General features: G+C 40.3%; 1 protein-coding gene and 1 non-coding gene across 2 annotated transcripts; both read right to left on the bottom strand.

The window, feature by feature from the left end:
* Positions 1–3,941: 3,941 nt before the first annotated feature.
* Positions 3,942–6,917, bottom strand: LOC131233295 (uncharacterized). Its single transcript, XM_058229948.1, has 3 exons — positions 6,561–6,917; positions 6,327–6,457; positions 3,942–4,763 (listed from the first exon to the last, which is right to left on the bottom strand). The coding sequence occupies exons 1-3, from the start codon at positions 6,895–6,897 to the stop codon at positions 4,311–4,313; spliced, it is 921 nt and encodes a 306-aa protein (XP_058085931.1). The 5' UTR covers positions 6,898–6,917; the 3' UTR covers positions 3,942–4,310.
* Positions 6,918–12,379: 5,462 nt separating this feature from the next.
* Positions 12,380–12,485, bottom strand: LOC131234121 (small nucleolar RNA R71). Its single transcript, XR_009165531.1, has one exon. It is a non-coding gene; the product is annotated as a small nucleolar RNA R71 (small nucleolar RNA).
* Between the last annotated feature and the right edge of the window lie 11,094 nt (positions 12,486–23,579).

The following is a 23,579-nucleotide window of genomic DNA, read 5'->3' as shown; positions in this document are numbered from 1 at the left end:
ATGGGGCCATGGCAGAAAAATTACCGGGATCAGATGATCTAACCGAGCGATCTGAGTAGTTGGCCATATTTAGAAAATCTCAAAATGGTGACAACTCATCCTCACACGTGTTGCCCACGTAAATCCAATCAGACCGCCAAAATTATGAGTGCAGTAGCATAAAACAAGCGATCCTAACCATCAATTAGTAGCTATCAAATGCGTGGTTAAAGTTAAGATAGTGAGTGGTCTAAATTGTACGGGAGAGATCAGATGGTTGCTATTATCTGCTCACTGTGAGTAGCGATCTGGACGGCCTGGATTGCCTTACCGTCACGCCATATCTACACACTCTATATCCAACTTTAAGGTTGTAATGAACCATGATAACCAGTTTAGCACACTTCTACATCCCCAAGCTGGGACGTTTCCCACCCATTCAGCCAAAGGTGTGGGGCCCACCTGGAAAGAAGATCCGATCACTATCTTGGAAAGAAGATCTGATCACTAACTAACGCGGAATTGAAGTAGATGCGTTTTGCTCTTTATAAAAAGGGACTTCAAAGAGCTTTATGTAGCAACGTAAAAAAAGCATAGTAATTGCACGGTACAAGCCTTTCTTTCACTGCACTTTGGAAATCCGCGGCATCTTTGCTAATAATCAATGAGCTGTACATGAACCGAGTTAGCTCGGTTAACCCGCTCAACTTGACTTGAAAAAGTTCGACTCGACTTGAATCTGGATTGGAGCGGAGTCGAGCTAACTTTTTAAGTTCGAAAAAAATTTAAGTCGAATTGGAGCTATACCGAACTCGACTGAACTCGGCTCAAAACTTAACATGAACGTGACTTGGTTGGAATCCATCCAACACTTAGTATAAATATTTTGTATATATTTATATATTTAAATAAATTATATATGCACCCAGATCTATAGCTTAACTGGCAAATTGAGTGGAGATACCTCGTTTCAATACTTGAGGTCTTGGTATCAAGGGTGTGTACTAACAAGTTAACCTAAAAAAAATAAAAAATGAAAAAATAAAAATAAATTATACTTTATACATATTAAAAATCATAAAACCTAAACTTGAACTCCAACTCGGCTAGAAAGATTGAGCTCGAGCTTGGCTCAAGCTGGCCCAAGCTTCTGATCGAGCTGAGTTCGAGCTGGGGTAGCCTGTTGGCTGAGTCAAGCCGAAGTGAGCTGGGCTAAGCTTGACTCGATTTGACTTGTGTACAACTCTACTGCTATATGTAACTCCGCTATTAGTTTTGAGAGAGCCATGAAGTTTCAATTTTACAATGACGTCAGGATGCTTAGCAATTTATGGGTGTGATTTTACCTGCAAATCTTTGTCGATGGTGTGGATTTTACCCATCCAAGTCCTTTCTCATGCAAAGTAAAAATAAAATAGGAACAATGGATTGGTGGATGCATTTGGGTTTACACCCATGCAAGATGGTATAGCTTATAAGATGTTTTATTTATTTATTTATTGACGTGGTTAGGGACATGATGAGGTCGATCATCATCTTCCCCTGGGGATATCTACTCCAAATCCATAGAGCTCTTTGGACTCCTCAAAGAGCTTCCTCAAATTCACGAAGGATAAAAGTAGAAATAATTTCTAATAAATTCAAAATAAATTGATTGATGATAAAAAATGAAATTACAACCTTTTAAATAATGAGCTCAAACCTAGAATGGGGTTTTGGACTCAACTCCAACTCACACACCCTAAAAAATATGACTGACTATAAATAGTAAACTTACTATTTATAGACAGCATCCATTCCTACTAGACTTCATAATTTTTGGCCAAAAATAGTAAGTGTCTAATTTGGCCTAATTATGTTGTTCTCTCAACTTTTCTAAGCCCTTATGCATGTTGGGCATGACTCTTACACCTCAAAGCATTAAAAGTTATACTCAAACTAAAACCTACTATTTATAATAAAAATGAAATTAAATGAAACTTTTGACCATCGATCTAATGGAATCTCGCAAATCTGGCATGGGCAACTCGACATAGTGGGTTGGTTGGCTATAATAGCTTCTCATACCCCAAAATCATGTATGATATGTCGATGGGAAAACTCATCCCAATTTGCGAGAAACGACTATTTTAAGTTTCTAACGGTCTAGATCATTTCCACCTGGCTTTCTCAGGTCTATCTTTCCCATGAAAGTGTCTACAACCCGCTCTACATCATATATTTATTATTAATATCTATTTGGCTGGTAATCATTTAAAAAAATACTATTGCCTCTGCATTCATGTGTACAACTAGCCTGCATTATTTGTGTGTACACCATGCACCCTCCTTCCTCTCTTTGCAGCGGTTCCTCACAACTTGAGCCTATCATAATCTGGGGTGTTTGGATGACTATATTGTAAAGAATTGCATCGCATTATTGTAATGATTACTTGCTACAATACTTACCTCCTAGTTAGGTATTTTAACTAAAACTATGGTATTTGAATAGTTACAATTAGCGAAATGATTAAAATGTACCAGGCCTATATCCTAATTAACGTGATAATTTTTTTTATAAAAATATTCACTCAATTCTATGTTTGGATAGAAGATTTCTCATGTATTGCATTGTATGTTTATAATGATTACAAATTTCAATTCCTTTATCCTAACACATCTGTATTTGACCCTCAAATAACCCACTGAAATACTATTATAAATAAACATGGTATTAATGTAATGATGGCTATAATGCATCACAATACCACCAAATACTGAATACTGCAATCCAAACATTGTGGGATTTTAACAGCCAATAGACAGCTTATTTTCACTTTAATTGTCCATTAAGTGTCCACCAATCAAGATTTCAATTATCAAAAGATACCATTGGCCAAACATGAACCCGTATATAATGTCCACAAAAGATACAGCTGTATCAAGTCGTGTCAGCCTGAAACAGCTAGATATACCCAATGCACTGATTTTAAACCTTGGCAGCAATTGTCCTGTCAGAAAATACGATAATTGCCACTTTCGTTTCATCATCCATCCAAGTCAAGGCCTTCGGTTTAGTCATTTTGATCAAAATTTACATGCATGACATAGGTGCAATGAATTAGTTGACCATCACAATCGCAGGACATAAAGCATGAGTATTTATGGCGTGTCTCTGGCTTCTGAAGAGTGTCTGCTTCCGGTGCTAAATGATTCGATTTGGATTTCATTCCCAAACTTTTTCAGCACAGCTCGTCGCCGTTGTCCTGCGTTGAACTTGGGCGATGATACTCGTAAAGCCATCTTTCTAAAGCTAGACACGTGTTAGGTATGTGGCTATGTATATAATTTGGGATATCCATTTTGGTGGCTGGTTTTGCGGATGGGAAGTGGTTTAAAAACCATACCAAATAGATGATCCAAGCTAATCTAATATGTGGCCTTCAAACCAATGGCAAGAAACTCAGGAAAAATGGCTAAACGTAGATGTTGCATGCTGACCTTTGTGTTAGAGATGAAAGTTTAAATTAAAATTTGATTTTCAATATTCATGAGGATACTATTATTGTTCAATCCGGACATGTGACTCACATGTCTAATAAATGCACATTGGCACGTGCATGTTCATTAATTATATACTGGGTAGGTGTGTAATGGCTCTTTGTGATCTTCTTGTGTATGGGTAAAACAAAATATATGTAGAGAAAATAAAAAATGTCCGATCAAGGACGCATGGCCGCACGTGAGAGATTGCTCCCATGGCATAACTTGTTTTCCAATACAAAGAATTAGTGAAGTGTTTTAATATAAAAACTTCATTTTCTTAACAATATTTTTTTAAGTAAGACTAAACTAAACACAATTAAGATAAATTGATTGACAAAGGCAAAAATTTATTTTTCGAAAATTTTCGAATCTATTTTTATAAACCTTTTTAATCCGACAAAACATTGTAGATGAATCATCACAAGAGCCATCTTCAGATACATCGACCACGATATGCCTTTACCATACTGACCTTGTGTAGCAATGATGATCAAGATTAAGCTTTAATCTAGTATTTAAAACACTTCTAATCCTTTTAAATTGTAATTTGGGTAACTCCCCACTCCCATCTCATTCAAAATTCCAAATGCTCCAACAACTATACCACATCTACAAATCAGTAACTGCAGTGAGTAATCAAAACGGCAGAAAAGTAGCCGCACCGCAGGAGTATGAGCTCTTCGATATCTGATAGAATGCCCACAAAATGGATTTCTAATTGTACTTGTAAATTGTAAAAATTATCTAGTGGATGGCCCACCAGTTACCCGAAGATGTGTGATTCAACGGTAATCCTCGTAAGCACTTCAACACACCTTATTTCTAGCAGCCGCTTTCCAATCTCTTCGCCGGTGCAGACATCTGTTAGCTTCGGTTGCACTCTCACTCACTGCAGGCTCTGAAGGTGGCACTTCTTTTGCATGAGCATTGCATTCACTTGTCGAATCTAGATCAGTGACCTGAAGTCCGAGCGGTATGATTTCTGGCGATTTTGACACATGAGCTTTTCGTGCATCTTTCTTCCAATCTCGACGGTGGTGATTTACGCGGGACTCGAATCTAATGACCCCCCTTGGTTGGAAATCGATTTGCAATGAAGCGGGTTGATTTCTTAGGTGTGCATTTCTCATATCTGCTTCAAGGCGCTTCCGAGCTCTATATTTACGTTGCCGCTCTCTGTTCTTCAGGCGGCGGGCCATAATGTCATCACGAGCTTCCGGACTAGAACCATCATCCATTTTGTACAAGGATTGTAAAATCTGCACGCATTAGATTCAATAAGAAAAAGTGAATCATAAGGTCTCTCCAAATACAGATCAAATGTTTTACTGGCCTATCTATCCAGCATTAATTTCTGTTGAGTGCAAAAGGAATCACAGAGGTGGGGCCACCGATGGCCCACACCCACCTCAAAGTGGAGAAACGTACAGCTCATTCTAATCAAAGGGAAAGGAGGAAGGTTAATGAGAATTCCTATTTTGTATCTTGATTACAAAACTGGATTCATAAAGCCCCCTCCCTGTAGCTGGGCAATGCTATGCCAGATCTTTGGATCTTTGGGTGGTGTTTGGACTTTGGATAGCCCCTTCATTGCCCGTGGGCCAATAAAAAATAACCATTATAAAAATAACTAATTGGGGTCGTTTTAGCACCATGGATTTGGGGGGATATGAGAGATTTCAAATCCCCTGGTTATTTGGTAGTATAAAGTAAATGGGGTTTCAAATCCCGTCAAAGTGGGGTTTGAAATCTACAGTAGGATCTTGGATTACATCTAAAATCCTTCTAAGAGTTGCATGTGTAACGTGTGTCACCGTACTCTTATTTTATTGGGCAAATGACCCACTAATGATATCCCAAAACAATTAGATTATCAATTGCATCACTATAATTACTTTTTTAATATGATGATTAACACCGTCCAAACATTGTCCATGTAAATCAACGGTTAAAAATCGTTGGTTAGTCACTCAAACATGATCTTGTGCTTGTGGCCCATTTGAGACTTGGAATTTCATCATTTTTGGGCAAAGCATATATTTCAATGGGCTTATTACAACCATTGTGTCAAATATTAGAGATATTAAAGTTGATTTAGTAATTAAATTCAAACCCTTATAAATATACCATGCATAGCTACTTTTGGATTAAAGTTATTCCCAATCCAGGGTACCCAACACAACAGGAGGATTTCAAATACATGGTGTTTCGAATCGAGGGGTTTCCAAATCCATGCTCCCAAACAGGCCGTGTTTACTCATCCGAAGGTGTCAGCAATCAAGCAATGGCTGAAAAGCCTATTAGTAAAACGCACTAGCATCCTTTAGTTTCGATGACGATGAAATCTTGTATCATTAGTTAAGTTGCATTTGGCTATGTTTCGAGCTACTAAGCCTATAGAAATAGTCATATTTGTCTCTGAAGCCGGCATTACTCCAAAGTTTAGAAAGGAACTATATGATCATTAAGCCTTGAATTGGTGCAAGTGGGGCCCATGACTCGGTGATCCAGATTGTTGATCTGACGTGCCCCACCTTGGATGGAAGATTCCCAAAAAATCTCCTGACGGATAAATCCTAACCCTTCCAACAGTGGCCTGCAAGTAGGTGGTTAATAAATACAATGCACTAGTGTACCACATTCAATGGAGAAGATGCGCCAATGGTTGGATGTTTATGATCTTCTCATATATGAGATTTTCAGCTAATCCCCCATTCATGGGGAGGTACATCAAATCAGCTGTCTGGACCACCAAACCATGGGTCCCACATGCATAAACTCATAAAGTGATTGAAGAAAAGGTCATGGATATATAAGCTCACCTTTGGTGCAGGGAATTCATGTTGGACACCATGACTAAAATCTGCATTTCCTTGAACATTCATTCCAGACATCTGAGTGCAGCCATCTTGTTGCGGTATGGTTTGGCTTTTAGCTTCGAAAGATTCAGCATCTATAGGACTCAGATCATACCCAAAATGAGCAAAATCATTCATCATAAACAACAATCACAGTGAAATAGTTAGTCTATCAGCAATTCAGCAGGGTATTATTACCTTCATGGCATTTTTCAATGTTCCTATTTCCAAAATCTGCACTTCTTCGAGCTCCGTTGCTGCAATTTTCGTTGCCTTCATGTTTTCTAATCTCATGCTTCCCTTGAAAGGTTTTTATGCTCATGGCTTCCGCACCACGCCTCGATTTGGGAAGGTGACTAGCCACAATGGGCATGTCCAAGATTATCGAGTCCACGGACGGTGCATTTTCCTCATGGCATGTATTGTGGTCCACTTGACCGACACACGCACCTCTTCTAACATTCTCTTCACGTTTACGGGCTCTATATCGTTGCTGTCTAACTCGATTCTTGAAGCGACGAATCTCTGCATCCATAGAACCTCTATCACAAGCACACCTGCAAGATCCAGTCCAAGTAAAATTGGGCATCAAAAAATATGTTTAATGAGTTTCTGTTAGAACTTGTACCAATGGCTAAGATTATGTCCACAACTGTGGCCCACTTATTTGCCAAACAAGTTGATTTTTTCTTTTTCAAATAGAGGCACTTTGTCATGATGGCATGTCTTATTTACGGTTTAAATTTAAAAGTCAGTAAATAATTACCTCCTCCAAATGGGTGTTAGATAAAAGGGGAAGTGGGTTGTGGGCCTGTGGCACAGAAAATCTTTTGGCCCAATGGGCTCATATTCCCAACTGAATGTGCATGTAGGCCTGCTAGAAAGATAGGAAGCAGCCTACCAAATTTGGACCCTTATATTATTAAGGAATTATATTACAGGTGATCCACATCTTTGCACAGTATACACGGGTTTTAAGTTCTGGTGAGTGTGGCGATTGTGGGACCTGGTTTTATAAAAGCGGACATTGCTTGAATCTCATAAGATCCCAATGACCAATGCTAAGATCCTTTTTAGTTGAATGTGGAGCAATAGTTGTATTTCTCTTCTTCATTGTCGACCAAAAGGTTAAGATTGTCCTGGCGAGGAGATTCTCCAGGCGTTTTTCGTCTCTGGACACTACAAAGAACAAGCCAATGGTCTGGATTAGCAAACCATGGGACCCACTTTTCTTATTTCAAAATCGTGTATATTATTCAAAAGACGACGCTGGTTCTTCACGTGTAGTATGGAAAGGAATGGAAAAAAAAAAGGCTAACCTGGAGATCCAACTCGTTGGAGGTAGATGAATTCGAATGCCAATGCAAAGGGAGTTTCGGATCCGAAAAGGGGAAGAAGAAGAGCAAGAGCGCTGAAGGTTGAGATGAGAAGGAAAAAAACAAAAAACAAAAAACAAAAAAAAAAAAAAAAAAACAAAAAAAACAAAAACAAAAAAGAAGGTAGCGAGAATGTCGGGTTCTGGTATGGCATTGGTTGTGGTCGGGGGTACCCGAAACGGTCTTTCCACTATTGGAGCGCATTTTATGACAAGAACAAACCCCGGTCTTTCCTCAGGCCTGAATTATTTTGGAAGAGAAAAGGCTTCGATTACTCTGCCAGAGCTATACTTCATACACAGGCACTAAAGAATTCACACGTGTCATGTTTGTTACTAAAACTAACCGCCAACGTAATGGGCCCTGGCTTTAGATGGTTTCGAGAGCCAGAATTATACTCAGATGATGCTTTATCATCTAACTTATTGTTTTAGGAATTGTAATCAACTTCCAGTTGGTTCCTTGATTTGGACGGTCTATTTTGAGTTAGATGTGTGCCACGTGCATCAATGCGGTTGCCTAGGAATCGTCCGCAACACTATTTGGATTCTGGATTTGCTGAACTTGTTAACGTGCGCACCCAGGGTAACACGCACCATACTCTCATTTTTTGGGTAAGTCGGCCTGCAACCAATGTTAAAAGAGTCGAGGACGGGCACTGACTAGTTGGTCATGAGTAGAGTTGTGACTCACCTGAGCCGGGCAGATTCAGCCCGGGTCATCTGATTTGGAGGCGCCTCATGGTAGTGACTAGTGAACCGGATTAGGTCCAACCAATTACTCCGCTTAGCCTGAGCCTTAAAACCTGCAGGTCTCGAAACTGGCCGGCTGGCTCATTATATTGTCAAAAAAAAAAAAAAAAAGAAAAAAAAAAAAAGAAGAAGAAGAAGAAGAAGATATGCTCCTAGGCTAGGCTTAAGTCATATGAGAAGAGAATTATTCAAATCATGGCCCAACACATAAAAAAGGATGGTTAAAGCATGCGCGATTTGCTTGTTGTTGAGGGTCAAATATTGCATATAAGACCCAGTTGTTACCTGGATTTACAAACATAGTGTTGTTTAACGGCCTGATTTAATTGTGTTTGTGATGCAGAGTGTATTTACGAGCATGGACTGAAAAAGGGTGGTAAATGCAAGGATTTGACGCTCCAGGAGCACCAAGGCAAGGAACGGACTTTAGAAGACCAAGAGCGACGGAATTATACACCAGGGGTCCGCGGAAATCGAGGAATTGAAGCGCAAGTGGCCTGAAAAGTGTCCAGAATGCAAGATCATAGGGTTCCCACCATTTGATCAGTTCGAAACTTCATACGTGGCCTGAGGACCATAAATAAACCGTACACATCAAAAATCAGCCATTGGATCGCTGTGGAAGTGGCCCAACGGTTAGATCAGCTCCTTAAATCCTTAAGTGGGGCCCACCCGATATCTGGATACTCTCCATGTTTGGTCTCAGTCGTTTAAATGAGCCGGCCAAACGGATAGACAGAGCGGATTTCTCACAAACATCTCTGTGGGACCCATACTTGCAGTGCAAGTACACGGAATACAAGTGCACCGGGCGTGCACCGAATCAAGCCGATCGGGTCAGCGCCGCTGACCCGATCCTTCTCGCAGGCGGAAACAGCGGGCGGACGCTGTTCGTCCGTTTTCACGTAGTGGGCCCCATCAATCACAGTTCTCGACGATCAGAACCGTCCATACGCTCTGCAAGGTGACCAACATCGTCGCCTAGCTTTCCGTTTTGGCCCATGCACACACACAAAGGCAGATTTCATAAAAATGCAGGAATGGACGGTGGGGACAAAAATCGTATGGGCTACACCGAATCTAACAGAAAACCAGCCTAATCTTACTGGTTTTTCGACGCGAATCGAATGGTCGGAGTGGATTTTACACACGGCGCCAATCAGAGGTTCGCCGCCTTCACAGCGCCCGACCGCGCATGCTCTGTCTGCGTAACAGAGGCTGCGGACGATCTCAGTGGGCCATCATCAATCCGTCCGTCCATCATGTAGAGGACTCAAATTCGTCCAAACCTTGACCGTTTTCAGCCATTCACGCATACGTGGCCGCTACAACGATCACAAAAGGACCGTTCGAATATCGTTACAACAGGAATTCTTCCATGGGCAGCATCAACAGAGGATCAAAACAGACCATGTTCGGTCGAAATTCTGAGGAGAAGTTGTTGGACGGCATGGATCTTTCAAATGATAGAAGAAATGGACCCACCATCGTCCCAGCGCAGGCCATGCGTTCAAACAGAACCCGGGCGCTGCTGTTTCGTGGCTGCGTAAATGAACTCGCAAGGAGTCTCCAGCTTCCGCTACCTAATCCTACCAGGACTCGACAGCAGTCCGGAAGAGAGATTTCTTTGGGGGGACGATAGTTCTATAAGAGAAGGAGTTACGGTTTTATAAGAGGAGGTGGCTGCCGAACGAAAAAAAGGGGAAGAAAAGAAAAACGTGAAGGAGGGAGCGCTTGGAACATTCAAGGGGGAAAGACTGAGAGGACAGCAGGAAGGAGGAAACACGAGAAGACGTTTTGGAGAGAGAAGTTTTTTTTTCTTCCTTTACTCTATTTCCTTGCTTTGTTTTTTTTTCCTTCTTTTTCTTCTTCTTCTTCTCCTTCTTCTTCTTTTTCTCTTAATTAGAATTTAGCCCGCATCATGACGGGCTAAACCTCTTAGCTAGGGCTAAGAGGTGAAGCTTGTAGTGAGATGGGAGACTCTAATTGCTGGGTTAACTATTTAATCGTGAATTGAACTTGATTATGGTTTAATTATTAAGGGAATGGTTGTAGTTTTTAATGGTCTATTGTGACTGAAATTACAATGGGTCTGTGATAGCTTTGAGCATGTTCCTTTTCTCCTTTTCATGTTTATGAAGTCAGGAAGCCCTATTGTTCACCATCGTCTCATGGGCATGGTCGGATGACGGTACTCTGCCTAACTTTCATGGCATGTTGATTGATTGGTGATTAGATTAATTCTGTTGTTTGCTTTGTCACCTGGGCAAGGTTTGGTGATGGAATCCATTCTAATTCATACACCTTTCATCTCTTGAAAACCAGATCAAGTAAGTTCAGTTTGATCTCCATGATTCCTGATGCAGGCAAAAGATCTCCCTGATCTCTACGAGTGGATCCTCTGAATCCCTAGTTTTCCTTCCCTTGAATTACTTAAAGTCTTAGATAATTATTCCACAATTATTTCCTAAATTATATCACTTCTTAGTCTAGTTCTATTTCTACTTGATTTTAGATAACGTACAGGTATCAGTCCCTGTGGATTCGACCTCGGTCTTACCGAGTTTATTACTACATCACAACCCTGCACTTGGGGTGTGAACAAGTTTTTGGCGCCGTTGCCGGGGACTGTTGGTCACGTTTTCTGAAATTAATTAATTTTAGAATCAGTTTGAGATTAGGATTTTACTAACTGTAGCTTTAGATTTTTAATTGATATTTTTTTAGAACTAACTTGTTTCCATATTTTGTAGGATCCTGACATAAGTCCATAAATTGGTAATTCCTCAATAATCTCTTTACTTTTTCTACTTCTTAGAATTAGGGTTTGAATTTTATAGATTTTTTTATTCTAGCATCCTCCCATCTGTAGGAAATAGTTTATTCTTAAAACTAGGTTATTTCTTAATTAAATTTTTACTTTTATTTTTAGTAACTTTCTAATTTTAGAATCTAATTTGTTTCCTAATTTATTTTTAGAATTTCTGTTAGAAACTAACCTTCCTATTTTGTAGGCCTTTAAGATAGAAATCGCTAATTCGGTAAGCTCCTTCCCTACTGTCTATTTTCCAATTCTCTTTTAGTAATTTACTCTCTAGTTTAGATCTTTCCTAAATTACTTTAGAAAATTCCACTTTCTTTTAAGAATTCCTTCTTTTAGAAATTAATTTACTGTTATTTTTCTTCTCTTTTTAAGAATCTAACTTATTTTTATTTTATTTTGCAGGTTTTTAACTTAGGACTCCAATTTGGTAATTTCTTTCCAACTCTCTCTTTCTAGATTTTCTTTTCCTTTCTTAGGATTAGGTTTTTAATCGAGAGCTGCGAGTGTTTCATGCCCAAGTGGGCCCGTGACGACACTCGACGTCTCTTGACTGAAGGAGGATTGGTTGAGGGGTTGACTATCCATCGCAGACTAGACACCACTCGAAATCCCCTGAGTTAAGTAAAGTTATGGCTGAAGACCAATCTCCTCTACTTCCACCCAGGGTGGAGGATACCCAAGATGAGAATGAGGTGCAACAGGCACCCCCGCCTCGTACTTTACGAGATTTTCTACAACCGGCGGGAGTGAGTATGCCCTCATGCATGATTTTTCCTGAAAACACAGGACAAATGGACATCAAGCCAGGAGTTATCCAACTCCTTCCCAAATTCCATGGACTTGAATCTGAAAGTCCATATTTACATTTGAAAGAGTTCGATGAGATAATAGCTACATTATGTTTTCCTAATGTATCGAAGGATACGTCAGAGTGAAACTCTTTCCTTTTTCCTTAAAAGAGAAAGCTAAGACGTGGTTACATTCATTGCGCCCTAGATCCATTGGCACATGGAACGATATGCAGAGGGACTTCATAAAAAATTCTTCCCACATCATAAAACGATTACCCTTAGAAAGCGATCATGAACTTTGCCCAAAAGGAAGATGAAACATTCTTTCAATATTGGGAAAGGTTCAAAGATTTGGTCGATTCATGCCCACAACACGGATTTGAAACGTGGCGCATTACAAATTTTTCTATGATGGTCGACATCTTCCATGCGCCAAATGGTCGAGACAATGTGTAATGGAGAGTTCATTAATAAAGATATCGACGAGGTATGGGATTACCTCGATAGTTTGGCTGAAAAAACACAATCTTGGGATTATTACCCAAAGTCGAACACCACGTCTAGGCCGACTCAATTAAAGGAGAAAGGTGGATTATATCTCTTGAAAGAAGAGGATGATCTCAAGTGTAAAGTGACTACGCTCATAAGGAAAGTTGAGGCCATGGAAGGAAAGAAGGATAAGGTCAATGAAATTGTTTGCGGCATCTGTGATTGCAACATTCACACAATTGAAAATGTCCTACAATACCTGCCTTTCGAGGAGTGTTGAATGAACAAGCCAATGCCGTAAATAACTATCAAAGACCTTTTACTGGACCTAACTCCAACACATACAATCCTGGCTGGAAAAATCATCCAAACTTTAGTTGGAGGAATGGACAAACGGCGACTCCTCCAGGTTTCTTCAATCAAAATCCAAATCAAGTGAAACCTCAAGAGGAACCAGTTCAAAATCCCATACAAGAGCTGGCTCAGGCAATGCGGGGAATCACAGATTTCATGCAAAAAATAGATTCTCGTATGACGGTTATAGAAAAGGGGATGCTTCCTGCACAACCTCTCCCCAATCCTAAACCGCAATACGAGAATAATGATCCCAGCTCTTCAAATCAGATGGGACATGCTAAATCCATCACCACTCTTAGGAGTGGGAAGATCATTGATAAAACTCTTCCGGTTAGGCCCGAAAAGCCTCAAGAACCAAAAGAGGACAACAATGATGGATCCAGGTGATGCCCCACAAAAAGTGAAACCGTAACTTCTAGAGAAGCCGTTGCTCCATTCCCCCAACGGTTGGTTTCACCAAAACCTCTCTCTAACTCTCGGGATATCTTAGAGGTGTTGAAACAGTGAAAGTCAACATTCCTCTCGCTTGATGTCGTTAAATAGATACCTTCATATGCCAAATTCCTAAAAGACTTATGCACGACCAAGCGACGGAAAATTATTCAAAAGAAAATCTTCTTGACTGAGAAAGTGAGTGCCATCCTGAAGCAAGACGTGCCACAGAAATTCAAGGATCCCGGTAGCCCAACCATATCATGTGTAATCGGGAACCATCGAATTGATCACGCACTTCTTGACTTAGGAGCGAGCGTCAATTTGATTCCCTACTCGGTATACAAACAGTTAGGTTTGGGTGAATTAAAACCCACCCTAACCACACTACAACTTGCTGATCGCTCTGTTCGTGTACCAAGAGGGATAATTGAGGATGTGTTGGTCTAAGTTGATAGATTTTACTACCCTGTAGACTTTATCATCCTGGACACCGAACCCATCAATAACATGAGTACTCAGATTCTCGTCATTCTTGGTCGCCCATTCCTTGCCACATCAAATGCAATTATCAATTGCAGGAATGGTATCATGACTATGTCTTTTGGAAATTTGACATTGGAGTCAAACATTTTTTTCAATAACGGCAGCAACTCAGAGGATGATGACGATTTCCACGACATTAACATGATTGACTCTTTCGTGGAAGATACGACACCTCTGACCTTATCCTCCGACCATCTAGAGACGTGCCTGGCCCACTCCCATGATTTTGATGATGACATGATCAGGGAGACTTGCGCCTTGCTTGATACTGCACCGGTACTTGAAGTTAACCGATGGAGGCCACAATTTGAAGAATTACCACAAACTGATGTAGTGCCTCTACCGTCTAACCTCAAGCCGCCGAAGCTTGACCTAAAACCTTTGCCCTCTGATTTGAAATATGCATATTTGGGTCAAGATGAGACATACCCGGTGGTGATCTCTGCCCACCTGGAGAAAGAACAGGAGAGTATGCTTATATCTACTCTCATTGAGCATAAAGGAGCCCTGGGATGGACGATAGCGGACCTCAAAGGAATCGATCCCTCGATTTGTACTCATCACATATACCTTGAGGATAATGCAAAAACCGCTCGGCAACCACAACGTAGACTAAATCCCAACATGAAGGAAGTGGTTAAGGCCGAGGTTCTTAAACTATTGGATGTGGGTATTATATACCCTATATCTGATAGTCAATGGGTGAGTCCAACTCAAGTGGTCCCTAAGAAGTCCGGAATCACCATCGTAGCCAATGCTAATAATGAACTCGTGCCAACTAGAGTCACTACTGGTTGGAGAATGTGCATTGACTACAGGAAGTTGAATACCGTCACGAGGAAAGACCACTTCCCTTTACCATTCATTGATCAGATCCTGGAAAGGTTAGCTGGTCATTCCTATTACAGTTTTCTTGACGGGTATTCAGGCTACAACCAGATAGAGATAGCCCCTGAAGACCAGGAAAAGACTACATTTACATGTCCCTACGGCACCTTTGCCTATCGAAGGATGCCATTCGGACTATGTAATGCCCCTGCCACTTTTCAGCGATGTATGCTTAGTATTTTTTCTGACATGGTGGGGCAATATTTAGAGGTCTTCATGGACGATTTCTCTGTTTACGGTCCATCTTTCAGCAAGTGCTTGGAAAGTCTTAAATGTGTGCTGAAAAGATGTGAAGAGAAGAACTTGGTACTTAATTGGGAGAAGTGCCATTTCATGGTTCAGAAGGGAATTGTCCTTGGGCATATCATCTCGTCCAAGGGAATCGAGGTAGATAAGGCAAAAATCGATCTTATCTCTAACCTACCTCCACCCAAGAACATTAGAGACGTGCGATCCTTCTTAGGACACGCAGGGTTTTACAGGCGATTCATAAAGGACTTTAGTCTCCTCTCTCGTCCATTATGTAATCTTCTTCAAAAGGATGTTCCGTACGAGTGGACTGAGCAATGCCAGGAAGCTTTCACCAAGCTTAAAGGCACATTAACCACGCACCTATCATGCGGCCACCCGATTGGAACCTTCCTTTTGAGCTTATGTGCGACGCTTCGATTATGCTCTTGGGGCGGTCTAGGCCGGAGAAAAGACAAGAAGCCCTACGTCATTCACTACGCAAGTAGGACTCTAAATCCTGCCCAAGTGAACTACTCGACTACGGAAAAGGAACTCTTAGCCGTAGTATTCGCCTTGGACAAATTTAGGTCCTACCTGATCGGATCCAAGATCATTATATATACAGATCATGCGGCAAGTATCTTCTTTCTAAGAATGATTCTAAGCCCCGCTTGATAAGATGGATCCTTCTACTCCAAGAATTTGATTTGGAAATTAAAGATAAAAAGGAGTAGAGAACGTAGTGGCCGATCACCTTTCTCGCCTTAATACCTCGATTCCCTTGAGACAACCCATATCAATGATATGTTCCCTGATGAACAACTGTTCAGAGTCTCCCATTCACCTTGGTTCGCTGATATTGCTAATTATCTTGCTACAGGTGCCATACCGACACAGTGGACGGCGCAAGATAAGAAGAAATTCTTCACCGAGGTGCGCAACTTTTTCTGGGATGATCCTTACTTATTTAAATATTGCCCAGACCAAATTCTAAGGAGATGTGTACCAGACGATGAGCATCAGAGCGTCATCTCCTTCTGTCACTCAGAGGCCTGTGGTGGTCACTTTTCTGCTAAAAAGACCACGGCCAAGATTCTGCAGTGTGGCTTTTACTGGCCCACTATGTTCAGGGACACTCATGAGTTTTGCAAAGCTTGTGAGCGTTGTCAGAAATTGGGAGCATTGTCCCGTCGAAATATGATGCCTTTGAATCCCATCCTTATCATTGAAGCATTTGATTGCTGGGGCATCGATTTCATGGGACCATTCCCCCAATCGTTTGGAAATCTGTATATTTTGCTCGCCGTGGATTATGTCACTAAATGGGTTGAAGCGATTCCGTGTCGAAAGAATGACCATCGCACGGTCATTAAATTCCTAAAAGAGAACATCCTTTCTCGATTCGGAACGCCTCGAGCCATCATTAGTGATGGGGGCTCACACTTTTGTAATAGACCATTCGAGAGCTTAATGAAGAAATACGGTATCTCTCATAAGGTGAGCACCCCATACCATCCACAGACAAGTGGACAAGCTGAGATTTCCAATAGGGAGATCAAACATATCCTAGAGAAAATGGTTAACCCTGATCGTAAGGATTGGTCAATCCGATTGATCGATGCCTTATGGGCATACCGTACTGCCTTCAAAACTCCTATTGGAATGTCTCCCTTTAGACTTGTCTATGGGAAAGCTTGTCACTTGCCTGTGGAGCTGGAACATAAAGCATACTGGGCGATCAAAAATCTTAATTTCAATCTAGACAACGCTGGCTCGCTACGCAAACTTCAATTAAATGAACTTGAAGAAATCCGGAACGATGCGTACGATAATGCGAGAATTTACAAGGACAAGATGAAGGCGTTTCATGATCAACATATTCTACGAAAATCATTCACGCCAGGCAGAAAGTCCTTTTGTATAATTCTCGATTACATCTCTTTCCGGGTAAGCTTCGATCTCGTTGGACCGGCCCTTACATTGTTGTTACTGCTTATCCTCATGGGGCCATCGAGATAAGAGATCCCGACAATGGCAAGGAGTTTAAAGTAAATGGGCATCGTTTAAAACCATTTGTCGAGAAATTTGATTCAGAGGACATGTCCATGCCTCTGACTGATCCTGTTTACCAGGACTGATCTCTTAGTCTGATGGAGGTATAGGTAGGTTTATCGCTTTCATAGGATTATGGTAGTTGCTTTGGTCTGGCTGAAGACGTTAAACTTAGCGCTCCTAGGACGCAACCCAAATTTTCATTCCATTTCACTTTTCTCATTCATTAGTTCAATGTTTGTGGGTAACATTACTGCAAACCCTCACGAGACTACAACTCGTCCACTAGGGGTAACCTAGGGGTTTAAAGGCTTGTTGCATACGCTAAATGCAATCGAGAGCACCTACGAAAGTGGTATAGGTAGGATTTTATTTTGTGTCATTTTTGTTGCCTTTTCTCTCATGCTGATCAGTGCCCAGGCTGTGATCTCTTGAAAAGTGTCTCTCTATGCATCATCCAGGTACTATCTTCCCATTACTTCTCATTTACTCATTTTGTCCTATGTGCATTGCATGCTTATTTCTTTTACATTGAGGACAATGTAGATTTTAGGTTGGGGGTGGGAGATTAGGCTTCCTAATCAGTATGTTCCTAGTCATGAGCAGAGATTGTGAAAATTTTTAAAATTTTTCTAGAATTTCATATGAATTCGAAGCGATTTTAACGGCCATCTTGGATTTAGAACTACAAGATGCGTGATGTTGGTACTTTATGACTCTTGGATTCAGTCATCTATCAAATTTCAGAGCTAAGTTTGAATTGTTAATCCATTATTAGAATTTGTAAACATTGATTGAGTCATAAATTCGCAGGACACATCTCACTTGCATATTAAGGTTTCAGTTCGATATTAAAGGATTAACTTGGTAATCACTAAACATGAAAGGAACCAACTTGGAAAATTGAAAGGATTAGGCGAATGGTCTACACCATAGGTTTGCTCCCTATAGGTGTAGATTTAATTCCCCATGAATGATATGTGAACAAGTTGGGTGTACAGTCCTTACCTTAGGTTTGCTCCCTATAGGTAAGGATTTGATTTCCCTTCTTGACATTACTTTCAATGGAAAAGTCAAAAAAATTAAAAGAATAAAAAGATAATGTGTGAGACAAGTTCTGGTTATCGTGAATTCTCCTATTGTTTACCAATGATATCCTTAAATAGAGAAGTGAATTTTAATGTTTCAATATTAGACTATGCATCCATGGAATTTAATGTTTAGAATTATTCTAATTAATGGACTAATATTTTGATCTTGATTATGAAGTTTACCGTGAGCTTGATTTCAGGAAAAAGTAAGGCCAACATTCATGAATCTTAGAATTCGAGTATCTGAACTATCTTTCATAAATCTCTTTGAGTGGTAAAAATTATCCTGTAATTCTCAATTTATTTTTCGCATCCTTTGCTCGGGACTAGCAAAATGCTGGTTGGGGGTTGTGTTGAGGGTCAAATATTGCATATAAGACCCAGTTGTTACCTGGATTTACAAACATAGTGTTGTTTAACGGCCTGATTTAATTGTGTTTGTGATGCAGAGTGTATTTACGAGCATGGACTGAAAAAGGGTGGTAAATGCAAGGATTTGACGCTCCAGGAGCACCAAGGCAAGGAACGGACTTTAGAAGACCAAGAGCGACGGAATTATACACCAGGGGTCCGCGGAAATCGAGGAATTGAAGCGCAAGTGGCCTGAAAAGTGTCCAGAATGCAAGATCATAGGGTTCCCACCATTTGATCAGTTCGAAACTTCATACGTGGCCTGAGGACCATAAATAAACCGTACACATCAAAAATCAGCCATTGGATCGCTGTGGAAGTGGCCCAACGGTTAGATCAGCTCCTTAAATCCTTAAGTGGGGCCCACCCGATATCTGGATACTCTCCATGTTTGGTCTCAGTCGTTTAAATGAGCCGGCCAAACGGATAGACGGAGCGAATTTCTCACAAACATCTCTGTGGGACCCATACTTGCAGTGCAAGTACACGGAATACAAGTGCACCGGGCGTGCACCGAATCAAGCCGATCGGGTCAGCGCCGCTGACCCGATCCTTCTCGCAGGCGGAAACAGCGGACGGACGCTGTTCGTCCGTTTTCACGTAGTGGGCCCCATCAAGCTCAGTTCTCGACGATCGGAACCGTCCATACGCTCTGCAAGGTGACCAACATCGTCGCCTAGCTTTCCGTTTTGGCCCATGCACACACACAAAGGCAGATTTCATAAAAATGCAGGAATGGACGGTGGGGACAAAAATCGTATGGGCTACACCGAATCTAACAGAAAACCAGCCTAATCTTACTGGTTTTTCGACGCGAATCGAATGGTCGGAGTGGATTTTACACACGGCGCCAATCAGAGGTTCGCCGCCTTCACAGCGCCCGACCGCGCATGCTCTGTCTGCGTAACAGAGGCTGCGGACGATCTCAGTGGGCCATCATCACGGACCAAATCATCAATCCGGTCCGTCCATCATGTAGAGGGACTCAATATTGTCAGAACCATGCTGACCGTTTTCAGCCATTCACGCATACGTGGCCGCTACAACGATCACAAAAGGACCGTTCGAATATCGTTACAACAGGAATTCTTCCATGGGCAGCATCAACAGAGGATCAAAACAGACCATGTTCGGTCGAAATTCTGAGGAGAAGCTGTTGGACGGCATGGATCTTTCAAATGATAGAAGAAATGGACCCACCATCGTCCCAGCGCAGGCCATGCGTTCAAACAGAACCCGGGCGCTGCTGTTTCGTGGCTGCGTAAATGAACTCGCAAGGAGTCTCCAGCTTCCGCTACCTAATCCTTCCAGGACTCGACAGCAGTCCGGAATAGAGATTTCTTTGGGGCAGAGAGTGCGGAAGTCCCTTTGAGGACGATAGTTCTATAAGAGGAGGTGGCTGCCGAACGTGGAAAAGGAGGAAAGAGAAACGTGAAGGAGGGAGCGCTTGGAGCATTCAAGGGGGGAAGGCTGAGAGGACAGCAGGAAGGAGGAAACACGAGAAGACGTTTTGGAGAGAGAAGTTTTTTTCCTTTACTCTATTTCCTTGCTTTGTTTTTTTTTTCCTTCTTCTTCTTCTTCTTCTTCTCCTTCTTCTTCTTTTTCTTTTAATTAGAATTGAGCCCGCATCATGACGGGCTAAACCTCTTAGCTAGGGCTAAGAGGTGAAGCTTGTAGTGAGATGGGAGACTCAAATTGCTGGGTTAACTATTTAATCGTGAATTGAACTTGATTATGGTTTAATTATTAAGGGAATGTTTGTAGTTTTTAATGGTCTATTGTGACTGAAATTACAATGGGTCTGTGATAGCTTTGAGCATGTTCCTTTTCTCCTTTTCATGTTTATGAAGTCAGGAAGCCCTATTGTTCACCATCGTCTCATGGGCATGGTCGGATGACGGTACTCTGCCTAACTTTCATGGCATGTTGATTGATTGGTGATTAGATTAATTCTGTTGTTTGCTTTGTCTCCTGGGCAAGGTTTGGTGATTGAATCCATTCTAATTCATACACCTTTCATCTCTTGAAAACCAGATCAAGTAAGTTCAGTTTGATCTCCATGATTCCTGATGCAGGCAAAAGATCTCCCTGATCTCTACGAGTGGATCCTCTGAATCCCTAGTTTTCCTTCCTTTGAATTACTTAAAGTCTTAGATAATTATTCCACAATTATTTCCTAAATTATATCACTTCTTAGTCTAGTTCTATTTCTACTTGATTTTAGATAACGTACAGGTATCAGTCCCTGTGGATTCGACCTCGGTCTTACCGAGTTTATTACTACATCACAACCCTGCACTTGGGGTGTGATTTGCTTGTTTTATACTAGCTAATATTTTGAAACAAAGACTTTCCTACTCAAGCACCTGAATCACTTGAATTGGTCATGCCTCTTCTTCATGACCCATTTTTGATACACCTATGTGATCTAATAAGAGGCCGTCATGTGTTGTCATTATAAGCTTAATAATGATAAAATCATACTTGCATTGGAAGATATCTTTTGCCACTTTTCTCTAGTGATATGCCACTGGCCCGTTATGAATGTAGTGGTACATAATCGTATGCATGTCTTTAGAGGAACAAAGCGACAAATGACACATAGCTTTAAGGCATGTGATCGATGCAATGTATATAGTATATATATATATATAAGACCTACCGAGGCAAGCATCCTATCATAGATTCAGATATGTTCAATAAGGTCGTCTCTCACAATTCTTCCTAAATAGAAGATCTTTCTAGAGATGTTTGGAGCTCTTGTGACGATTAATTACGGAGATTATAAAGATTTAAATATTGGACCAATATCTGAGCAGATAGGCACTAATGTATTAGGGCCCAAATAGGATCTAATGGAATTGATTTCATTAGTTTCACAAATATTCAAAGTCATGAAAGAGGATCCAAAGATGGCCTTAATTGATCTAGATTTAGATGCAAGTGTCTTGAAAATAATTTTTAATATATGGAAATAATAGCAGCCATGTAAAAGTAGAGATCTGAAAATAGTTTCAGATTTATGGATCTCCTATTAGAATACTACGTAGAAGTTGTGACTATAAAGAATCGTATACCAACAAGGAAACCCAATGAGAATTTTACTTTCTCTAAGAACTATAAAAGGAGAACGCTCTGAAGAGCTTCAGGTTCACGTCAAACACAATCTATTTACATATTCTTTATTTTCACTTCTCTAGCATAGCTTAGCCAGGTTCTAACATAAATCATTATTCTCCAGCACTATCGCTATAGTACCATAGGAGTAGATTAAATGTCTACGACCTTCGTATTTCAATCAATTAAGATCTTACTTAAAAGATCAAATACTCTAATCACATCCTGTTGACCATCTACTTAGATCGTCTGTTCTTATGGATGGATTAAGTATTTATCTTTCATTTTATTTTATTCTCTAGTTTATTCGAGTATCATTGCAAATCAATAAAATCGACATTGTTTTAGCATTTGCTTTGTTTTATTTGTCTATCTTTGTTCATTTGATAATTATATTAGTTGTAATTATTGATTAAAAAAAGTCCTGAATGTAAGGAAAAAAAATCCATTAGAAAAAACTAACCCCTACCCTTCTGCAAAGCACCCGATCGTTGTTACAACTGGTGGTTGAGAGGGCGGTTGGATCCTAGAATCAGGTTTTAATCCATCAATCTCAGCATGTGGGCACTAACGTTCAATTTGACATTGAGTCGAGTATGACTCTCCTGCACGTCCTAATCACATGTAAACCAAATAGAGACCCTATTCATTCACAGGTAAACCCTAATGTTTGATTGAATTGCACAAACCCAATTATAGCTTGTACTAGTTGGGGCTCATGGTTAAGCAATACGGGCTATTGATATGGTAGACCTCAAACTATGGATATCCCATGCACCAAACAGTATGACTCGAAGGAAAGTGGATAAAAAAGCAAAGCTAGGAAGTTGTAATGTGGGACAAAAATTGCTTAATGCACATTATAGCTTTTAACTGATTTAATTTTGTGACAAGTTATTGGGATTGTGTATATATAAAAAAACTACCATTAAAAAGCCAAGTATGAGGTCTACAATCTTTTAGTAGATGAGTCGACCAGCTCTGTATGACTTTGTAAGAAAGGGTCATTTGGGGGCTTAAATTTCAATTTGAAGTCGTTTTTAAATAACTTTTATATTTGCTATTTTTTGTTGTTTTAATATTCTAGTGGTCTAGCTCTAAAAGTCCTTGACTCATGCAAGGTTATGTGAGGGTTGGTTTATTAGGGTTGAATTAGGAATATGAAGAATTATAAGCCATATTGATATATTATTTTGTAGAGGAAACAATTCTTTATTATCAATTTTTATTCCAAATTTAGAGATACTAAGGTATATGTGTGCTATTTTGTAGAGTAAACAATTCATGATTTTCAATTTCATTCCAATTTTAGATATTCTTTTTCCTTGTGGTAGAGGAAGAAAATATCTTCTCCTCTTTCACCACCCTATTTGTACGTTTAAATAAAAAAGAAAAAAAATAACAATTGTATTTGTGCCATAACCGTTGAAGTATAAATTCTTACTACTCTCTCACCACTCTATTTCTAAGTTTATTTTATTATTTTTTTTACTCCAGCAATTGTATCCGTGGCATAACTGTTGCAGTATTCAATTATTACTATTATATGGCCACTAATTAAAAGGTTAGGATTTTTCCACCTAGATATCATCACTACATGGAACATCTTCGTGGGGGTGGGGGTTAAACTTATGTTTCGTTCATTTGAATCGGACCAGCTATGGCCAAATTGAGAATTTGCAAAAGATCCGTCGCAAAAAAATTAATGACGGATTTAATCCGTCACTGTTTGCCACCCGCGTCACAATAATTAAGCGACGGATTTAATTCGTCATTGTTTGCCACCCGCGTCACAATAAATAAGTGACGGATGTTTCGTTTCATAGAATCGAACCAGCCAAACCAAAATTGAAAATTTGT

This window comes from Magnolia sinica, chromosome 18, assembly GCF_029962835.1.
Source record: "Magnolia sinica isolate HGM2019 chromosome 18, MsV1, whole genome shotgun sequence".
NCBI classification, from domain to species: domain Eukaryota; kingdom Viridiplantae; phylum Streptophyta; class Magnoliopsida; order Magnoliales; family Magnoliaceae; genus Magnolia; species Magnolia sinica.
The sequence above is the reverse complement of the archived record's forward strand: the minus strand, read 5'-3'. Positions and strand labels throughout refer to the sequence as shown.

What these genes read in the sequence shown, in the direction of transcription:
- LOC131233295 (XM_058229948.1), bottom strand. Translation starts at nt 6,897, where the DNA reads ATGGATGCAGAGATTCGTCGCTTCAAGAATCGAGTTAGACAGCAACGA. An exon ending in CATTGAAAAATGCCATGAAG is followed by an intron (nt 6,458 to 6,560) that starts GTAATAATACCC and finishes TGAGTCCTATAG; the next exon opens with ATGCTGAATCTTTCGAAGCT. An exon ending in ATGAATTCCCTGCACCAAAG is followed by an intron (nt 4,764 to 6,326) that starts GTGAGCTTATAT and finishes TAATGCGTGCAG; the next exon opens with ATTTTACAATCCTTGTACAA.